Below are 21,600 nucleotides of genomic sequence, written 5' to 3' on the forward strand. Positions count from 1 at the left end.
ACAATGTTCCTGTCTATAAGCACAAGTGATTAACTCCTTTTAAAGTCAGATTAAATTAATTCTTACTTTTTCAGCTGGTCTCTTTTCAGCTTCTTTCTTTACTTTTTCAGTTGTGAGGGCCTTGCCATTATTATTACCAGAAGGAAGACTGGATGACGTTTTGGGCTCTTGCTTAACAGAAATAGCTTTTGTGCTTGAAATTTTGGGTGGCTCCACATCCTAAAAAATGGAAAGAATAAAAAAAAAAGGAGGTCTGTAATCAAATGTTCTAACAAACTGTAAAAAGCGGATCATAAATGTAAATAATTTTCAGTTAAAAATTAAGATATGTTTTGACCAATGTAACATCCATTTCTTTAAAAGATTTATTGAGAAATACCTGATATACAAACTGTATCTATTAAAGTGTAAAACTGGTAATTTTCACATGAAACTATCACTACAACCTATATAATGAATATAACCACCATCCCCCAAAGTTTCCCTGTGGCTTGCTATAATTACTCTTAGAGGTGTACATCCTAGAGAAACTATGTCTCCCTCCATCCTCAGGCAACCACTAACCTGCTTTCTGTAACCATAAATTAGTTTACATTTCCTAGAAATTTATATGAACAGAATCATATGGTATATACTCTTTTTCTAACTTCTTTCACTTAGCCTAGTGACTCAGGTTATTGAGTATATCAACAGTTCATTCCTTATATTACTGAATAATATTCTACTGGATGGACATACCAATTGTTTATTATCTATTGGATATTTATGGTGGATATTTGTTTATAGTTTGGGGCTATTACAAATAAAGCTATTATGACCATTCAGGCACAAATCTTTGGACATTCACTTTCATTTCTCTAGAATTAATGTCTAGGAGCAAAATGGCTGAATCATATGGTAGGTATATGTTTAACTTTTTAAGAAACTCCCAAACCATTTTTCAAAGTGGTACCATTTTACATTTCCACCAGGAGTATATGAGAATCCCAGTTCCTCTGCATCCTCATCAACATCGGTAATGGCTAATCTTTTTAATTTTAGACATTCTATTTGGTATATAGTGGTATATCACTGTGAACTTCCATTTTCCTAACATCTAATGATGTTGAACAGGTTTTAAAGTGCTTATCTGCCATACATATATATGTCTTCTTTGGTAAAATGCTCATTAAAACTTTAAAAAAAAATAGAGTTGTTTGTTTTTTTCTGACCCTAAAATGTTCTTCATAGGTTCCGGATATAAATCCTTTATCAGACACTAGATTTACAAATATTTTCAGTCTCTGGCTCATCTTTTCACCCTTGTTCTTATATTACCACTTTGTTGATATTTATACTTGCTATCTACTGCTAATAGTATAAAAAGTTTATGTATATGATAGGTCCTTGGAATCACCCTGTAAAAGAGGAGGGCATTTCCTCCCATTCTAAATAAATCAGAACATCTGAGAGCAGTCTGCTTTTCTGTGATAACACATAAATGTATAAAAATACAGGAATGATATACATTAGCTTCAGAACAGTGGTAATCTCTGAGGAGGAAGAAATGGAGAGGGGGGAAAAAGAATGGGGTTACAAAGGGAGAAGAAATGTGTGAGAAATATCAGAAAGGGAGACAGAACATAAAGACTCCTAACTCTGGGAAACGAACTAGGGGTGGTGGAAGGGGAGGAGGGCGGGGGGTGGGGGTGAATGGGTGACGGGCACTGAGGGGGGCACTTGACGGGATGAGCACTGGGTGTTATTCTGTATGTTGGTAAATTGAACACCAATAAAAAATAAATTTATTAAAAAAAAAAAGAATGGGTTTATAGACTCATTGGTAGCTACTTGATTTACTGTGCTGATTGTCTAGACCAAGTGCTGGAAAACTGAGGCCTAGAGGCCAAATCTGGCCTATTGCCTGGTTTTTATAAAGTTACATTAGAATACAGCAATACTCATTTATTTATGTATTGCCTATGGCAATTTCATGCTACCATGGCAAAATCAGATTGTCCTAACAGAGACCATCAGCCCACAGAACCTGAAACATTTACTATTTGATTCTTTACAGAAAGTTTGGTGACCACTTGTGTAGACATGGGAAAATGATGGAAAAAATGTTGGTAATAACTTAAAAGTGTATCATGTCTATAACATAAAAAACTAAAAAACAATCTTGCAGGATTTGAAAACTATTACTGAATTCAGCAAAAGAGTTACAAGTCTTGATGGATGAGTTAAGTTCTAAGTTCATTATTTCTTTTTCTCTTCTCTTCTTTTCTTTCTTTCTTTCTTTCTTTCTTTCTTTCTTTCTTTCTTTCTTTCTTTCTTCTTTCTTTCTTCTTTCTCCTTCCTTCTTCCTTCTTTCCTTCTTTTTCTTTCCTTCCTTCCTTCCTTCCTTCCTTCCTTCCTTCCTTTCTTTCTTCTCTCTCTCTCTCTCTCTCTCTCTTTCTTTTTCTTTTTTAATAAGCAGACTCCATGCTCAGCACAGAGCCCAACTCGAGGCTTGAACTCACAATCCTGAGATCAAGACCTGAGCTGAGATCAAGAGTTGACCTTGATCAATGCTTAACTGACTAAGCCACACAGGTGGCTCTCAGTTCATTCAGATTCAACTTATTCAATGATGCGAATGAAAATATCAACCAATTTTTATGTTGAAACTTTATTTAGTGAGTTGTTAATATTTGTAAGCATACCACTGCCTCCAAGTGATTTTTACTCTAGAGATAGAAATGGGACAGCTAAAGGCTACAATTAAGTGAATCTATACCTTTTAAGTACCTAACAGAGTATTTTCTCTTAAGTTGATCAAAAGTAACTCCAGTTAGAAATCTAAGGACAGGAAGCTTTTTAATTAAACTTCTTGTGTACTTTAACAGATGAACTTCCTTCTGTTTTAGAATCTCAAAATACAGTATTGTTTCTTTAGTAATAATAATTTTTTCTTGTTGAGATAGTATCAATATCCAGAGCAGAATGAACTTACTAGTGTATTGTGTGGAGTTGTATAATTTGGTGAGTTGGAACTCCTTGAACCTACCAGAATGAGGATGGTAGAAGAAATAATGACACATTGGCTCTACTATTCAAAAGACAGTAAAAAGGCTTGAGAATACAAGAGCTTGTGTTGAAAGGAGACTGGGGGCAAAATACCACTGTTTACTTGGGCACTGGGTCTGGGATTTGGCTGCTGAATCTGGGATCTGGGCCTGTCTTTAGCTTGAGATTGGGGATTAGACTGAGCTAGTGATGTAGTTGTTTTCCCTTTCTCAGTTTGGTATGTAGGTCCAAGACCTGGGTAACTTGGAGTTTCAGGGCTCTAGAGCTTTAGAAAGGTCTGAAAGAATGTATTATGCATTATAGAATATAGTAAAAGCTGCCATTCATGAAAAGCCTATTATGTACCAGGGAGATACTATACTAAGTGACTTACATACTTTATGTTCTGTTAATTTTCACAATTTTGCAAGGTAATTCTTATTATCCCCATTCTACTAATATAGAAAATAGGGGCTGGCTGAAAAAAAGTTACTATGCACCTCAGTTTTAAAGATTTTATTTATTTATTGGGAGAGAGCGAGAGCATGAACAGGGGTAAGGGCGGAGTAACAAGCAGATTCTCTACTGAGCAGGGAACCCTACGTGGGGCTTGATCCCAGGACCCTGAGATCATGACCTGAGCCAAAGTCAGACACTTAAATGACTGAACCACTCAGACACCCATCAGTTTCCTTATTTTTAAAAATAAATAATACTATCTTAAAGAATCATTATCACAGTTAAAATTAATTATACACATACACCAGGCAGAAAAGTGCCTGAAACACAATAAATGTTCAGGATATAGCATCTACTACCACACAACTAATAAGAGGCAAGCTGGGATTTAAAACAGGTTTGGGTACAAAATGTTTCTTCTTTTTTTTTTTTTTTTTTTTAGAGAATTTTTTAAAAATTTTATTTAAATTCAATTTGTCAGCATAGAGTACCAAAATGTATATTCTTTTCACATAAAGCTTTGTTACTATCAAAATTGAAGCCACATAGTTCTCACAATTTATCCACACATCCTTTTTCCCTTAAATTACCCTACCCATATCCAATTCACTTCATTGCAAAATCCCTGTCCTTTCACTTCATGATTTTTGCCCACAAAACATTAAAGGATAATTATAAGTTATAGTTTCAGCCAGTTGCTTAAAAAATGTTTTGATCCTAAAGAATTAGAAATTAAATCAAATAAAAAATAAATAAGTAAATAAGTGGGTTTCTCTACACAAAAACTAGTAGAAGAGAATATCCCTCCCACCCAGCTAACTTTTCTACGTAGTGTAACAGTTCTCTGAAAGCATGAAGGAAGAAAAGAACACTAAACAATATAATTCCTTCAACCCTTAAGGAAAGATTATTTTGGCCAGGAGACTGTTTTGAGATGGTCTAAATATTAATACTATTCTACTATTGGCCTTACAAAACTCACCCCCAAGTTTTTTATTCATGTAGGTACCTTTTGAGATGGACGATAACTTGAATCAATGCCTCGAGCCAATGATTCATCAAGCAGTGCCTTGAGCTTTTCAGCAGAATCCTTACTCTTTGAATGTAAGAAGCCTAGTGCTTTCAAAAAAATGGGATCAAGTTCCAAGTTCACGGTAGCAGCCATTGCAAACACCTGAAGAAAAAAGAAAGGGGAGGGGGGAATTAAAGACAATGAACAGTTATCTATTTTATTCTTTTATTTATAATAGGCAATATTGTGCCCAAGATACAAAATATGAAATGTCTAAAAGGTTATTACAGGAAAAAAGTAAATGTCTTTGTTTTCCCTACCAAATTCTTTTTCCCCGAAGCAAGAACATGATCAGTTTTGTACGTATTCATATCCATGGCTAAATTTTAAATCCAGATAAACTCTTCCCTGCCACAGAGCCCCCTCCTGTTTTAAAATATACACTTACAGTTCAGTATACAGGAATTTGATGTGTTTAGGTCTAGCTGACATCAAAATTTCTTCTCTCAAACCTGATTTCCACTGCCAAAAAAAGAAAAAAAAATTGGTGGGGATGAGGTATCACAGGAGGGCAATGGTTAGAGGAAGCACCAAGTGATGAGCTATAAAGGTCACTGCTACAGCTTTAATTTCAACTATGTATTTTTTTAATCTCCTTAGTCCTCAGCTCCAAACTTGAATGCCTCAGAAAACATTCTAATGATAATCTTATTGGATCACACTTAGATTGTGGTATCTCGTGCATTAACCTATTTTTAGCAAGGTTTCTGAGGAATGGTACCATAACTACTATAAATTATAAATAAAATTATACATATATATTTATATATATGATATAAAATCTCCCCATAGGACCTACGGTAATGCTCTGTGTCATTAGAAGCTTGAAATATAGTGAAGATGTACATCAAAGGCTTATGAAATTCCTTAAAAACAAAACAAAACATTAAAAAGTTTTGTTTTCAGTTAATACCAATGCTATCGTGTGATTCTACTTCTTGTGTCACTTTTTCAAATACTTCTCCAGGCAAGGAATTATTAAAATAAAAGTGTATACTTTGTGTTCAATCCTTTGATCAATATTCTAGGGCTTGAAGTTGTCTTCTATCCTTCAGGTTAATATTGTAATAATGCAACACACTTGCACTGTTAGAGTTATGGATCTGTCAGCAAATTCCACAGTAATCTCTCATTTTCAGGGGTTTATAAAGCCATTAAAACTTACTGTAGGTTGAATCTTGGCATATGAAAGTTCCGACTGAAAATGAATTTTGTTGTTCCTTACCCTTCTACTTCTCCCCAATTCCTCTACAACTTTGACAGGAAATACACACACATACACACACACACTGACACTCTTACGCTTTTTTTTTTTTAAAGTTTTCAAGAAAGTATTAGCTACCTATCTGATAGCCTCAGAATAATTGTCAAATTCTGTGCTCTACTAAAATATTTGAATCATTCATGAATCCAAAAGCCAATACTAAAAGAAAAATAACCTATCTCAAATAGCTGTACTAGTAATTTAATGAAAATCGAGACACAACCTCTGTCACTTCTTAAAATTGTATTATTCTATACATCACATATAGATAATAGGTACAGAAAGGTTATTTTTAAATTTACTCAGGTATAGGCTGGTCACTATACATATTCTCAGGAGAAAACAATTCCCCACTAAAATGTCCATGATGAAAAGAATAAACCTGTCATTCCTCCTGAGTGCTCAAGGGGAATACAGCCTAATCTTTTTATTGGCCTAACTTTTTATGGCTAAAGACCATAGTGTTTACTCACCCAGAACAATGTGTTTTATGAGGCTGACCAAAGGGTTAATACTTAGAAGACTCCCTTTAATATGCTAGAAAAATCATTACTTGAAATTCTATGCTGACAACCAGAAGTGTTTACTGTTATGTATTTCCATAATCACATACAAAAGGTTTGCATTACAGATTAGGTGACAAGAGTCAGCATGTAGATTATAAAACTATAGAAGTAGTATCATCACACTAACATTCCAATTGGAACCTTTAAGTCAGTTCTTTTTATACAACCCTGCAATTATAAACCTGAACACGATTTGTACCCATGTCCTAAATTACTAACATGTCCCTCCAACCCAGTGGTTTTCATAATGGAATATACGGGAAGAAAAATGTGAGAATTTTTAATTAAAAAAATAAGCTTTTAGTATGCAGAATGATAGTAGTATATGCATATAATTGGTAACTAACATATATATGAAGTATGCTCAATTTTATACACATGGAATAATGAAACAAGTTTGAAGGCCACTGCTTTTGTCTATCTAGCAACTTCTAGTTTCCCTTTCCCTATTATGTATACATCAAGGCTGCTTTATGGTACATACTACCTTTCCCTTGAGAAGCCACCCAGTACTATCAGCTCAGATCTTCTCTCGCTCCCCACATTAACTTCATTGCTAGCTGCCCATCATCTTCTAGCCCCCAATCATTACCAATATATTCCCCTATTTTTCTACTTTTTTTCTCAAGCGCTCCTTCTATCCTTTTACCTTTGCTATTTCCCCTTGACATCACCTTTTTACCACCATCTCCCAAATGGTGTTCCTTTAACTTTGTATTGAAAGAGCAAAGAGGTCTATGGAGACCTAATTCCATACTGCTGTTTTTGGAAAAACATTCCATGACCACCATTCATCATCATCTTTCCTTGAAATATACACCTGCACCTTCAAAGTTGCTAAGTATGGAATCATGCTCATTTTCTTCCTCTTCCCTATCTTCATATTTGGCAATGCTAAAATTGCATCTATATTGATGATCTTCTCTAGCTTCTTGCACTCAGTTTACTTGGATCTTCAGCCCTCCAGGAGCTTCATCTTCAGCCACTGAAACCTGAAACTAGCTACAACTATTCTCCTTTTTGACTATAATCTTCCATCATTCTATCTCTTCCACTCTTCTGATCCAGAAGCCTCTTCAGGGTACCAGGTCAACCCTCCTTTTGGGTTTTTTGTTTGGTTGGTTTTTTGCCCCATTTCTTTCTTCCCATTCCACCTGCACTTTGAATTTATAGAAGCCTCCAGTTCCTTGTTCCCCCTGCTTTGTCCAATAATGGTACCTCCTTGCTCCAAGTCTTTCCTTCATCACAGAGAAAACAGTAGTTGGGCCTAAAATACAACATTCATAGTTATGTGTTTTATTCTTTATATTTTAGTTTTCTATTTTACCTTCCCTTCACCCTTTTTCTATTGTCTTCTCTGGTTTCTATTCTCCTTTTTTACTGGCAAATGCACACATAATAAAATTTATTTTTCATCTATTGATATCCTCAAAGAGGTCAGCAACTAATTTATCAAATATCTCCTTTATTATTTCCAAAAATATTTCTCTGGAGTTACACCAAACGATATTACTTTTATACAATTCCTTCCCTGTATATTCCAAAATCCATGATCAAAACAGACTGGAAAAAAGCCATATCACTCTTACTGAAGATCAGAATTCAAGAAAAAAAAGTCCTGTGTGTGTGTATTAATATACATATATATGTATATAGATATAGACACATGAAAGAAACTTAATTCTTTAAATGTAGGTTTAATTTAAAATCTAGGTATTGCTTTAAAAAAAAAAGTCAGAAAATTAGCAATTACTGTTTTAAAAATGCCAATGACCTAGGAATATGGTAGTAGTGGTACTGGTAGGAATGAATTCTTAGCTCATAGTAGGAATCATCTATGGCAAATGCTTATAACACAGAAATTTCCAACTAATAAACAATGATCTCTTTTCTCCATCTCTTTTTCCTTATTGATTTATTTTCAGTCTGTCATTTTACATCTCTTCCAGCACATATTCCAAGGTCCAGCCTTTCAAAGACTCTCTTTCCTAAGCACCCTTGTTCTACAGTCCTATGGTTTCATCTACTCTGTAGCCAACCATCCTGCTATTTACCTTCTCCCTGACTGCACCCAAACTAAGTGCAGAGGAGAGGAATACACACACTGTATGTTCAGACTCACCAGTCTTCTCTAAGCACTCTACACAGTTTAGCAATCTTGTCATGCTTCTCTTGTCAACTCACTTCCCTACTTTTTGCCAAGACCAGTTACACTTTCCATTTTCCTTGAAACTGCTACCCTATCTCAGCAGATGTATTAGCGGACTTCACAGAGAAAACAGAAGCTGTCAGAGAGACACTAAATCATCTACTAACTTATCTGTACCTATCCTTTCCTTTCCCCACCTGATAAATGAAAAGGTGGCTCTCCATGTACTACTACCTGTACCTGGATCCTACCTTTTCCTTCTCCACCTGGACCCTGCACTGTGGATTATTTACTAGGACTTCTCTACAGCCCACCATCACAACCCCTTTCTACCAGCATCTTTTCATTAACATTTAAATATATTCAAGCCTCTTGTACCCTGTCTTCTTCATTTTATACCAAAACTTCCTCAGATAGTCATTCTCATTCTATGTTCCCTTTCTTCATTCTTCTATTTATGCTGCATTTCCTGCAATTTGGCCTTTGTCCTATCATTCCATGTTCTTACCAAAGTATTCATAGCTTTAGATAAATATAATAAATCTTGTTTTCTCCTCCTACTTTTTTCTTAGTCTTTTTGTAGGTTCCTATTCCACTTCAACTTAAATAAGTTCCTCAAGATTAGGTTCTGGGTCTCTTTTTGTCTCACTCTGCATGTGATACCTGGATCAGCAGCACAGACATTACCTAGGAAACTGTTGGAAATGCAAACTCTTGGTCTCTACCATGAGATCAACTGAAGAAGAAACTCTGGGAGTGGGTCCAGAATCTGTATTAAACCTTCTAGCTGATTCTGATCCACTGTAAAGTTTGAGAATTACTGCCCTAGACAATTTGATCTAGACCCTTTTGCCACTGATTATAAATTTATTTCCCCAGCCCATCCATCTCTCCCAAGATCCAACTGCCAGCTTGACTTGGCTGTCTCACTGGTGCCTCCTATTCAACATGTGCCTAATAGAGCCACTCATAACCTCTTTGTCTCCAATCAGATCTCTTAGGATTCCCTTTCTCAAATGATACTCACCCCATTGCTCCAGCCAGAATCTGAGTATCCACTTGAACTTCTCCTACTTCATCCCCCCACCCAGCCCAAGTATTCAGTCACCAAACCGCCTAAATATATCTCAAATTAATCCGCCTTTTTATTTTTTTATTTTTTTAATTTTTTATTTATTTATGATAGTCACACAGAGAGAGAGACAGAGAGAGGCAGAGACACAGGCAGAGGGAGAAGCAGGCTCCATGCACCGGGAGCCTGACGTGGGATTCGATCCCAGGTCTCTAGGATCGCGCCCTGGGCCAAAGGCAGGTGCTAAACCGCTTTGCCACCCAGGGATCCCTTCTTTTCTTTTTTTTAATTGACATTTTTATGTGTATTTTATTTTTTATTATTTTTTTATTTTTTATTGGTGTTCAATTTACCAACATATAGAATAACACCCAGTACTCATCCCATCAAGTGCCCCCCTCAGTGCCCGTCACCCAGTCACCCCCACCCCCCCACCTACCTCCCTTTCTACCACCCCTTGTTCATTTCCCAGAGTTAGGAGTTTCTCATGTTCTGTCTCCCTTTCTGGTATTTCTCACTCATTTTTTCTCCTTTCCCCTTTATTCCCTTTCACTATTTTTTATATTCCCCAAATGAATGAGACCATATAATGTTTGTCCTTCTCCGATTGACTTACTTCACTCAGCATAATACCCTGCAGTTCCATCCACGTCGAAGCAAATGGTGGGTATTTGTCGTTTCTAATGGCTGAGTAATATGCCTTTTTTAAACCTTACTACCACCACCCTAAACCAAGCTACCATCATCCATTGTCTGGCCTGCCATAATAGCTTAATCAGTCTTCCCACAACCACTCTTGTCCCCCTCCTTGTCCCCATCTTTCTATATCACTCACTTGGTGAAAATGTTCTTTTCACCTCTCTCTGTCCAGAGGTTAAAGAACAACATCCTTAACAAAGTTTCTAATGCCCTACAAGATCTGGTAATACTTGCAAAGTAGTTACAAGAGTATCTAGCACAGAGTACACATTCATTAAATGTTACTAAGTATCTCAGGCTATTCCCATTCTCTGTTGTAGCCACATAACTTAGTTCAAGTCTGTCAACCTCCCATACTTACTCTTTCTTCCCTCAGCACTTCAGTAAAAAGTGTCCCATCTTACTCACCCTTCATATCTCTTTTTTTTTTTCACATTTCCCCCAACAAAACAAGAAGTCTTACTGTTACATGGTACCCAAACATCCTGCACTTATTTGTAATCGTAACTACACTGCTAATTATGTGAACAGATCTTTCTCACTAGAATGTAAATTCCATGACAACCAGCACTGGATTGATTTTCCTATTCCTGTTAGCTATGTGCGTAGCAGAATGCCTGGCAGGTAGCAGGTATTCATTAAATGCTGGCCAAGTGAACACATACTATTCACTTCTTCAGTTAAAAACTTTCTCCTTGATTTCTATTACATTTAGCTTTTCTGGTTTTTCCTCTTCTATCTCTTGACAACTCTTACTCTGGTTTATCCTCAGCTCTGTCACTCTTGGTATTATCCAAGTATCTGTCTTTATCTTCTTTAGTTCTGCTTCCAATCTCTTCCTTGGTTATCTTCTATAGATCATGTTTTTAACTACCATCTCTAGGCAGATGATTTCATTTTTATCACCACACCAATCTCACTTAGGCTCAAATCCCACATTTCCAATTGCTTAGTAGATATGTCTACCTGGTTGCCCTAATGGTATCTCAAATTCAGTTATGGCTAAAATTGAGATTATGAATACTTTCTCCCAAAAGTTTGTCCTGTACTTTTTCAATGAATGACACAACTCTCTGCTAATCTAGTCTGAGGCCTAAATCCTTCCCTCACTAAATCCTCTCTTATTCTGTATAACCAAAAAATCAGTAGGCCTTCCCTATGGTACTTTGCAACATTCCTCACATTTGTTCCATTTTTCACTTCCACTGCTACTACTCCAATTCATGTCTTTTAAGTTTTGTGGTATAGCAGTAATGTAGCTATTCTCCTTGACTTCAGCACTACAGCTATACTCATGTTCCCAAAACACATTTCTTCTTTCTTTTTCATTTTCTTCCTCAAAAATTAAAACTTCCTGGGATGCCTAGACGTCTTTGGCTCAGGGCGTGATCCCGCGATCTGAGATCAAGTCCCACACTGGGCTCCTTGCAAACCTGCTTCTCCCTCTGCCTAGGTCTCTCTTGTCTCTCAAGAATGAATAAAATCTTCAAAAAAATTAAAACTTCCTACTGTCTTCAAAATAAAGCCCAATTCTGAAAAGACTCTCACTGGCACAAAAACTTAATTCTTATACAGAAGAGCCATTCGCTTGTCTTGACACCTCTGCTTATTTTTTCTCTGTCCGGGAAGCTTTTTACCCATTTTTTAGATGTCTAAATTTTATGTTCAAATATTATTTCTCATGTGGATTCTTCACTGCTGGTGTGTCCTTATCCATCCCAAACACTACTAAAAATCTCTCCCTCCCAGGATACATCATACTGCTTTCTCGTGGTACTAGGACTTTCTACCTTGAGCCATACTTTTGTTGTTGTTTTGCACAAGAGTTATATTCCCTATAAAACTATTGAGTACTTTAAGGGAGGAGACTCTACATTTCTTTTTTACTATCACATGGCTACCTTGCAAAGTACCATAAAATAACAGCTATTAGAATTATTAGGGATCAAAGTAAAGTGTAATGGTCTTTTCCCTCCTACACAATTCTAACCAATTTACAAAGTCCCTTTGCAAAGAGCAGTAAGAAACGCAAACCCATCTTCCCTGTACCTCCTGCGCCTCCACCAAACCTCTCAAACATCAAAAAAGCAACAGTAAAAGAAACATAAACAAAAGTCACCTCTTTGATGACTAGAGACTTGTACAATGTTCCTCTCTGCAGTACTCACTCTCTTCCCAATCCTTTACCTGGCTTTACCTTCATTAATTACACTGGACTGTAACTTCATGAGGGCAAGAAACTTATTTTATTCAGTTATGTATCTAGGGTTCGAAACTTAGCCTCTCAAAAATATTTACTGAGTGAATGAACTAGGTTTTATTTAAAAATCACTTTCTGGGGCTTCTGTGATCTTTCCCACCGAAACTGGATATTCACAATGCTTTCCCCAAATCCCCAATTTCTCATTCTACATGCTAATCTTTTTTTAAAAAAAACAGTCCGGAGTTGGGACACCTGCGTGGCTCAGGGGTTGAGCATCTGCCTTTGGCTCAGGTTGTGACCCCGGGGGTCCTGGGATGGAGTCCCCGCATGGGGCTCCGCGCAGGGAGCCTGCTTCTCCCTCTGCCGGTGTCTCTGCCTCTCTCTGTGTGAATATATAAATAAAACCAAAAAAAAAAAAAAAAAAAAAAAAAGTCCAGAGTTGATCATCTGCACGTGCAAGGACACAAGATAAAGGAAACCACCTATTCACACCGAGTGCAATATTAGGGTTGCCATCTCCTACCAGCTCTAGCAAGCTTTGCCCTTTCATGTCTTTGGAGGCTCTTGCAAAAACAGCCTTTTTAAAAAAAAGATTAAAAAAAAAATCTTTTAAAGCTGCTGCCCGTTTCAGTCCTCTACTGAATTCTCGGCCCTGGGTTACACTGATATCTTAGGGACATGTCTGGAAACGCAGGGGAAGCGGAAGGACCACGACTCCAAACCAACCGAGTGACAAGAGAAGCTGAAAAAAGGGGCCGAAGACGCTCAGAAAAGGGATGTCAGTCCTTTGATCAAAGCAGGACACCGGAGGCCTAGCACTGGGAGAAGGTCTTCGAGGAGCAAGTCCGAGAGGACAGGCGAGGCGGAAGGAGGGAGCTGCCCAGAGAAGTCGCCAAAACCCTGCGGGGAAGGTCGGGCACCGGGCTGCGGGGACCAGTCCCCGGGGCCGGGCCGGGCCGAGCCGAGCCGGAGAGCCCCAGCCCACAGCACTGCAGGAGGAGGCTCGGCACCGCACCACCCCCGCCCCCGCCCCCGCCCCCGCCCCGCCGCAGGGAGAGGGCAGTCAGCCCGGGCGCGCGGCCGCCCGCCAATGACGACGCTGCCCCCTCAGCAGCCAGGGAACTAAGACCCCACGAAGCTCCTCTCCCGCCTCGCCCCTCGCGGAGGTCTCGAGCCTCCCAGAGGCGGCTGGGAGCCGGGGAGCTCGTCACAACTCACCGCTCCGCCCCGCTGCTCCGTCCGTTCCCGGGGGCCCCTTCCGAACCGCTCCCGGAACTCGCCGGCTCCGACTACGGGGAAACAAAGGTTCCTGCCGCGCCGTGAAGGGGGGAAGTTTTCGGCTGTGCCACGGCGGGAAGTGACGTAACCCCGGCTTCCGGTCCGCCGGATTATGAATGACGGCGGACGCGGCTGTTTCCAAGACGGCGTGCCTGCCGCGTGCCCCTTCCCGGCCTCTCTGGCCGCCCGCGGTCCGTGGGCGAAGACTCGCAGAAGCTGCCTCGGAAAACTCACGCGGGGTGGGAAGGCGCAGGCGGCTCGTGTCGCTGACACACTCACGCACCCTCCCTGCCTGGCCGCGCCTCTGCGACCAGGTAAGGAGGGAGCTCAGGCTGCGGACTCCGCGGTCCCCCCGAGCCCCCCCCCCCCCCCCCCCACCGCGACTGCTCTTTGCATCCGGAGGCGACCCGGCTGATGCTGCGAGACGGGGATGGGGAGGAGGCGGGGGGGCGGGAGAGGCAAGGGCTTGCAGTGAGTGTCCCGAGCTTTCTCCAGCGCTGGGCCCCTCCTGGGCGGTCACAGCCTCTGAGGGAGCTGGTGGAGGGCCCCGGGCCCCTTCCCAGGTTTCCCAGGGCCAGTCCCCGTGGCTCCCTCTGCTGATGGGGACTAGAGCAGCTTCTCTTTGCAGGAGTCCGTGGAGTCGTTTGCCGTTTGCTGCTAAGTGTCGCTTTAAGACCTTTTTGGCACGCTTTAACTTTTTTTTTTTTTTTTCCTTCCCCCTCTCTCTTTGACACTTAGCATTTTATTCCGTGCCTTCCCGGTTAGAGAAAGCAGTTGTACGTGAGGACTGCTGAACAGTTGCTCCAGAGGACTTGCGTCGTTTGCGGCTGTTTTCTTTTACACTGTCAAAGCAGCGTTTCAGTTCGGTCTTAAACAAGTTCGAGTTTGAGTAGAAAGTTTGACTTGCATGAAAGATTGCTTCGGTTTCGGAAACGTTCACGAACACCCGTATTTCCCGCCTCAACTCCACCTCGTTTGGAATGAGGTGACTTGTTTTTTAATCCCTTTATTCTTGAGCCCGGGATCCCATTTCTTGTCCTAAATTCTTGAATGTTACCGTTTGATAATCTATCTTGTGCTAAGTTATTGATTTTTAATAGCGTAGTTCTTTTTCCAAGCCTCCCTATAGAAAAAGTATTAGAGAAAAATGAAAAAGCTGGCAAGAATGTGGCGATTTGTAAACATGGTCATTGAATACTGTGAAAATAAATTCTCTTACAAATACAACTGAATGATTTGCTGTCATATTTAATAAATCAAACTTGAAGCCATGTTGAGTTTTTTTTTTTTTTTTTTAATTTAACTGCCTGGTGGGGAGTATACGCTACTAAGAGGATTGCCTTAAGGCATACTCACAACGTGAAATCAGGTTTGAGTTCTACCTGAAGACATTATTTTAAGAGGTCTAACTTTAAAAACAAATCTGTGATGAGATCGGTGAGATTTGAGAATTGTTTTATCAGATTATCTATTTTATTATTATTATTATTTTACACTTCTACATGTTTGCCTACTTTAAGCAAAGTTAGATTGGAACTTCTGTAATATTGGCCCCATCAAGTTTAAAAACAACAGCAACCTGTGTTTACTTTGTAGCTTTGGTATCACCTGTGATTTGAAATAAATACTGAATATCCAATTAGCCTTTCTCATAGCAACAATTTAGCAGATCTTGCAACTTAAATTCTCTAGGCCAGTCCACTACAACATCTATAGTATATACCATTCCTTATTATAAATTGTTTTTTTTATCATCAAGTATTCAAAGTAGCCCACGGAATTCTGTTAGGATTAGTACTTAGACTACAGGGATTTAAAGCATTTAGATCATAACCAGCCTAGGTATTGTTTGCTATGGGGATTCGGTGCTTTCATTTCAGGCTTGCAGGCATTTCTGTTTCTAACATGTTAGCATTTTATGCTGTGGTCCCCATTAATTATGAGGTCAGGCTTAGCTGCAAGGATTATGATTCTGTGGCAGCAGATAATTCTCTGATTCTCTAGAGAGATGACACACTTCTGTTATGGCTAAAGTTACTGTAAACTTTTTCACTTTTAAACAGTTTCCCCTCACCTTTTGCCCATTTTAATTATTGAACTCTGTCCTCTAGGACTTAACTATATGTATCCCCACATTACATAATCTAATAAGCACTGAAGCAGCTCAGCTTTTTTTCTTCTTCTTTTTTTTTTTTATATTTTTTATTTATTTATGGTAGTCACAGAGAGAGAGAGAGAGAGAGGCAGAGACATAGGCAGAGGGAGAAGCAGGCTCCATGCACCGGGAGCCCGACGTGGGACTCGATCCCGGGTCTCCAGGATCGCGCCCTGGGCCAAAGGCAGGCGCTAAACCGCTGCGCCACCCAGGGATCCCGCTTTTTTTCTTTTTTAACCTTTAACGTCCAAGGTAGTTAGCTGCTATTGAACTCTGTAGGGGCAAGCTTTTATATAATATAGATAGTAAGAAAATAAGGTGAGATTTGCAACCAAATTGTGCCATTTTGTGAAATGTACAAAACACAATCTAAGTTCCAATATTCATAATGAACATTTGACATACAAAGGAACTTGAGTTCAGATTTTAATCTTTAATAAAAATGTAATTTCATACCTGTAAACTGTTGAACTATTTTGTTCAATATAAGCGGTTAATATGCAAGTAGACTTAAGGTATCACATATCCTACCTTGTGTGACTTCTTGTCATAGTTAACAGGTTTTTTCGGTACTTGTAGGGGTGGGGAGCCGTGGGGGGGGGGGGGGAACTTTTCATTTTCACATAAATTCCTTACCTTTACTGAGAAGTTTGGAAATATACAGCATGATTTGTGGCTTGCCAGTCAAAATTTGTTTACTAGTGTTAATGGATAAGGAATTTTAATTACAAATGAATAATAATAGCTAGTATTTATTATAGGCATTGTTAGTTTCTCACAGCATACTATATGGTAAATCTTCTTGTCCCCACTATAAATGGGAAAGCTAAGGTACAAAAAAGTTTTATATTGCTATTAAATATCAGAACCAGGATTTGAACCCAGTCAACTCCAGAGTCTAGGCTCTTAGCCATTACTTTATATTTCTTGGTGTATAACTATTCTACTTGTTAAGAATATAGACTCTAGTAAGGTTCCTAGTTCTCTTGACTATTGGTATATACAAAAACTGTATTTTCTCTATAAGTTTAGATGGATTCAAGTGATACTTTTTCCAAATCAGTTTATGGAGGTCATCTTGTTTCTTCATTTCAATTTATACACAGTTGGCTCTTAAAATAGATTTATTCATTTGGAAGAATGGTGTCAAGAATGAGGCTAATGAGGCTAATGTACCAAGACTAAAGTTCTCAATAGTATTGTCATTAGAATGATTATTGATATTTATGTATATTCATTTCTTGAGTAAAATTTGGGTACTCCTATGCATTGGAGTTATAGGTCAGATAATAATATAAAGGAAAAAAGGGGATTAGGGGTCAGGAGGTGATGGAAGTGCTTTTTCTATTCAGGTTGTCACATAGCTCTTGTGTTACTATTTAGAGACATCAATGAAATGAAGGAACAAGCTAGGCATAAGGAACAGCAAGTACAAAAAATTCTCAATTGGAAACATGCCTGGCTTCTCTCAAGAACAGTAGGGAGAACTGGCTGGAGAGGAGTGAGCAAGAGGGAGCAGAGGTAGAGGGTCAGGTCAGAAAAGGATAGCTAGGGGAGGCATCTGGGTGACTCAGCATCTACCTTTGGATCAGGTTATCATCCTGAGATCGAGTCTCACATCCCACATTGGTCCTGCTTCTGCCTCTGCCTATGTCTCTGCCTCTCTCTCGGTGTCTCTCATAAATAAATAAATAAAATCTTAAAAAAAAAAAAAAAAGATAGCTAGGGTCATGGCAGCCATAAGCCATAGTAGGAAATTTGGAATTTATTTTAACTGTTTTGGGAAGCCATTGGATGATTGTGAGCGAAGGGTGTGAACTGACTTATATGTTTAAAGGTCACCCTGACTAGTTTTAGAGTAGGGAAATATTGTTAATGGATATTTGTAGTAGTCTCTTTAAAGCTGGTGATGACTTAGGTAACGGTACTAAGAAGTTGGATTCAGCATATATTTCAAAGGTAGAAATAGTAGCTTAGGAGAGAAAATGAGTGAGACTTCAGGATTAAGGACCTGACCAGTCTGGGTGAATGATGTCATTTTATCAATAAAGGGACTACTAAGGGATGAGGAACAAGTTTAGAAAAATGCCCAAGGGAAGATGGCAAGTAGCATGTAAGAAGTTGAGGTTCAAGGGAAAGGATATGACTGAGATAAAAATAGGAGTCATTGAGGATATTTAACCTGTGGTACTGGAGATCACCAGAATAGTACTGTTGTATTGTGGGTTGGCCCATTAATGGATCGTGAAATCAATTTAGTACTAACCAGCATTTATTTTTTTAAAGATTGATTTAAAGATTTTATTTATTTATTCATGAGAGAGACAAGAGAGAGGCAGAGACATAGGCAGAGGGAGAAGCAGGCTCTCCACAGAAGCCTGATGCCAGACTTGATCCCAGGATTCTGGTATCACGACCCAAGCTGAAGGCAGACACTCAACCACTGAGCCACCCAGACATCCCAAGATTGATTTATATATTAGAGAGAGAGTGTGCACTGGAGCCTGTGCACGAGAGGGGCAGGGAGGAGGAGGAGGGGCAGAAGAAGAGGGAGAGAAAATCTCAAGCAGACTCCTCACTGAGTGGGGAGCCTGAGGCAGGATTCGATCTCATGACCCATGAGATCTTGACATGAGCCGAAATCAAGAGTCAGACCCTTAACCAACTGAGCCACCCTGGTGCCCCCTAGCCAGCATTTAAAGAGCGGAGAGGGGAGGAGGAAAGGAAGGATGAAAAGCACAGAATAAAAAAAAATATCAGTTTTATCCCATGTAGTACATGATCCTTTTGTTTCACCTTTATTCATGATCCTTTTTATTCAGTATAATGAGTTGCATTATTAAAATCTTATTGTGTGGCATGGTGAAAAGGTTGAACGTCAGTAATCAGGAATGAGTGTAGTTGAAAATAGGGCAAAGCACTGAGCTACAGATGCTAAGAGGTCTGTGGAGTATCGGATAAAGGGAATTAGGGAGAAGCTACCAAAAATCTTCATTGTCAAATGATTGTTTTTAGAACAGAGGTTTTTTATCAAGGATTACTGAGACCAGCACAATTGCTTAGAATAACATGATTTCTGATGAATTTCACTTTGGTGAAATTGTTGCTGCAATAAGATTGCAATATGCTTCACTTTCTGAAATTTTAGTTTATAAAATAGCACTATTTATATAAGAAAAATAGCTATTCCTAAATATTTTCAGATAAGATCCCTTTATAAATTCAATTAATGTTTTAGTATTGATGGACAATTCTCATCTGTGTAATGGAATTAAAATGTAAGGATTGTGAGGATTAGAAGTAATGTTTAAAAGTTGTATGTGTTATAGCACATGGTTGGCGGACAATAAAATATGTGATATTATTAGAATTGTATTCTTTGTTCAGTCATTTAACATTTATTAGCACCCGTTAAATTCCAGGCACAGTGATAATTTATTTGATGTAAAACAATACTTTGTTACAGTGGCGTACTCTTTGGTCTTTATGTACTAGGTAATATATAACTTAGTTGTTTATCCACCATGTAATATTTAGTTGCCCCAGATCCAGACGTTAACTGAACACAAAACTCAAAAAAATTTTTTCAACTTCTGACCAAGTATGCTTTTCTTTTTTCTTTTTTTTTTTAAGCTTTAAAAGAGTGAGAGAGAGAGCATGTGTGCGTATGAGCATGAGTGGGGAGAGGGCAGAGGGAGATGGAGAGATACTCAAGCTGACTTCTCAATAAGCTGAGCAGGCATAAAGCTGGATCTCACAACCTTTGACTCATGACCTGAACAAAACCAAGAGTTGGTCACTTAACTGTGGTACCCGGGTGCCCCCAAGTATGCTTATTTTCAATACATTTATTATATTTTTTCTTTGTCTTTCTTTATATAAACATATGCATGAAGTGAAATAGTAAAATATCTTTAGATTTTAAAACCCTATGAAGCTCATTTACCCTTTCATATGTGAAATATTTCAATTTATCAACACCAAGATATGTTAATTAGAATGAGAATACCAAAAAAATGGTGTAGATGCCTAAAATGTTAAACCAGTGACTACTTCAGTTATGTTTTAAAATATCTTTGAAGGGGCACCTGGGTGGCTCAGTTGGTTAAGCATCCAATTTTTGATTATCAGCTCATATCTTGATCTCAGGGTCATGAGTTCAAGCCCAGTGTGGAACCTACTTAAAAAAATTTATCTTTGAAGATTCACAAGTAATGAAACCAGGTTTAAATTTTTTTTACCTATATATTCCCTGTGCAACATTCCCAAACAAATTGGCATGTCCAGGGAAGAGAAGTATACTCCATTAGCTCTGTTCAGCTCCTAAGTCTGTGGATTTATATGCTGCTTTCTCACTTTATCTGAGGAGTAGTTGCAGTGTGGCACCTGTCAAAGCTAAGCAAATGACACTACTTCTGAGTGTGGCAGGAATGTAATATGGAGTAACAGGAGCTGCGCCCAAACCCTAGAGACCCAGAAGATGATTCTACAGTACCCACCTTTTTAAAGTTCATGACATAAAAATAATGATAGAAGGAATCTCTAGATAGATATGTAGAAGAAAAAGGGGTTTCTTTTGAGTATGATGGTTGCAAACTTAAAGCAAAAACTATGTTTTACTCTCTTGAAAAATTAAACACATAGTACAAGCCAAAAACATCAAATTTGTACAGGTTTGCTAATATTTAATATTTATTTTAGAAATTACATTAGTATTTAATGGGAAGAAATTGCCCAGGGAGAGTAATTTTTTTAACTCCAAGATCATTAAGTAACATTTTTAATCTCCCAGGGGAAAAAAAAACAAAAAAACAAAAAAACACCAACATCTATATTGGAAAAATAAATTATGTTAAGAATCAACAGTACTTTGCATTTTCTCTCCGGCATCTCATTAATTTTTAGATATCTCCATGGGCAGGTTATTGCTATTCTATTTTGTTGACATTTAGCATTTATTAAGTGTTCACAGTGACAAAAGTTTATAGAATATGTAAAAGCCTATTCTCAAAGTTCTTATTCTTATAGGCCTTGGAAAGTGGCAAATATACACTTATTCTAATTTTTAAAAATATTTCTTAAATTACAAGCTGTAAAATAGCATGACATTGTTTTCAGTTTTGTTTGGCTTTTTAAAGAGTTAGCAGGACTAGTCTCATAATTACTATTTCCTAGACTGCTGGGCAAATGAGGAAATAAATCACATTTTCTTTCAAATCTGCTTCTTGAAGCACTTAGGAATCTTCTGTTATAGTATACCACTATCAGCAGAGGGAGTTAAGAAGATCAGTAAATTATCAGCAATAGATTTACAGGAGCAAACTCCTCAAATAAATTATTAATTACCTAGAAAATGTGGTCTCTTTTGCCTGTGAGCTTTAATAAGCACCCCTTAATACTTTGTTTTAAAATATACTGTAAGTACAAATAAATTTAAAAAAAAAAGACAAGCTAAGGAGAAAATGGTTCCCATGGGTTAAAAAGTTGTTGCTTTTTAATCACATGAAATAATTTTCCCCTAGAGATCTTTTAAAGAAGTAACAAACCAAGGTGCAGATCTGTTTTAATAAAAGAAATATAAAACAGTAATGAGTACTTGCATGATCAAGAGGTTCTCTCAGTAATTTACTAACTATATCTTTTTGTTATAATGAAT

General features: G+C 38.3%; 2 protein-coding genes across 8 annotated transcripts in view; one reads left to right on the forward strand and one right to left on the reverse strand.

Moving 5' to 3' along the window:
* Nucleotides 1–13,869, reverse strand: part of INTS12 (integrator complex subunit 12) — a 37,850-nt gene extending 23,981 nt beyond the window's left edge. For 4 of the 7 annotated variants that reach the window (XM_025465810.3, XM_049104808.1, XM_025465809.3 and 1 more), the window contains exons 1-4: nt 13,730–13,869; nt 4,947–5,020; nt 4,496–4,660; nt 67–219 (exon numbers count right to left, since the gene is read on the reverse strand). In XM_025465810.3, coding sequence (XP_025321595.1) covers nt 67–219; nt 4,496–4,651 — 309 coding nt within the window. In that variant the 5' untranslated portion in view covers nt 4,652–4,660; nt 4,947–5,020; nt 13,730–13,869. Of the gene's footprint in view, nt 1–66; nt 220–4,495; nt 4,661–4,946; nt 5,021–9,564; nt 9,713–13,729 lie in introns of those variants that run through there. The other 3 variants (XM_049104807.1, XM_025465811.3, XM_035709763.2) reach the window with 2 other exon arrangements.
* GSTCD (glutathione S-transferase C-terminal domain containing) overlaps nt 13,866–21,600 on the forward strand; it is a 124,910-nt gene continuing 117,175 nt past the window's right edge. The window contains 1 exon segment of the mRNA XM_025465806.3: nt 13,866–14,103. The gene's annotated coding sequence lies outside the window, so the exon portion shown is untranslated.

The sequence above is a fragment of the Canis lupus genome, chromosome 32 (assembly GCF_003254725.2).
Source record: "Canis lupus dingo isolate Sandy chromosome 32, ASM325472v2, whole genome shotgun sequence".
In the NCBI taxonomy this organism is placed as follows: domain Eukaryota; kingdom Metazoa; phylum Chordata; class Mammalia; order Carnivora; family Canidae; genus Canis; species Canis lupus.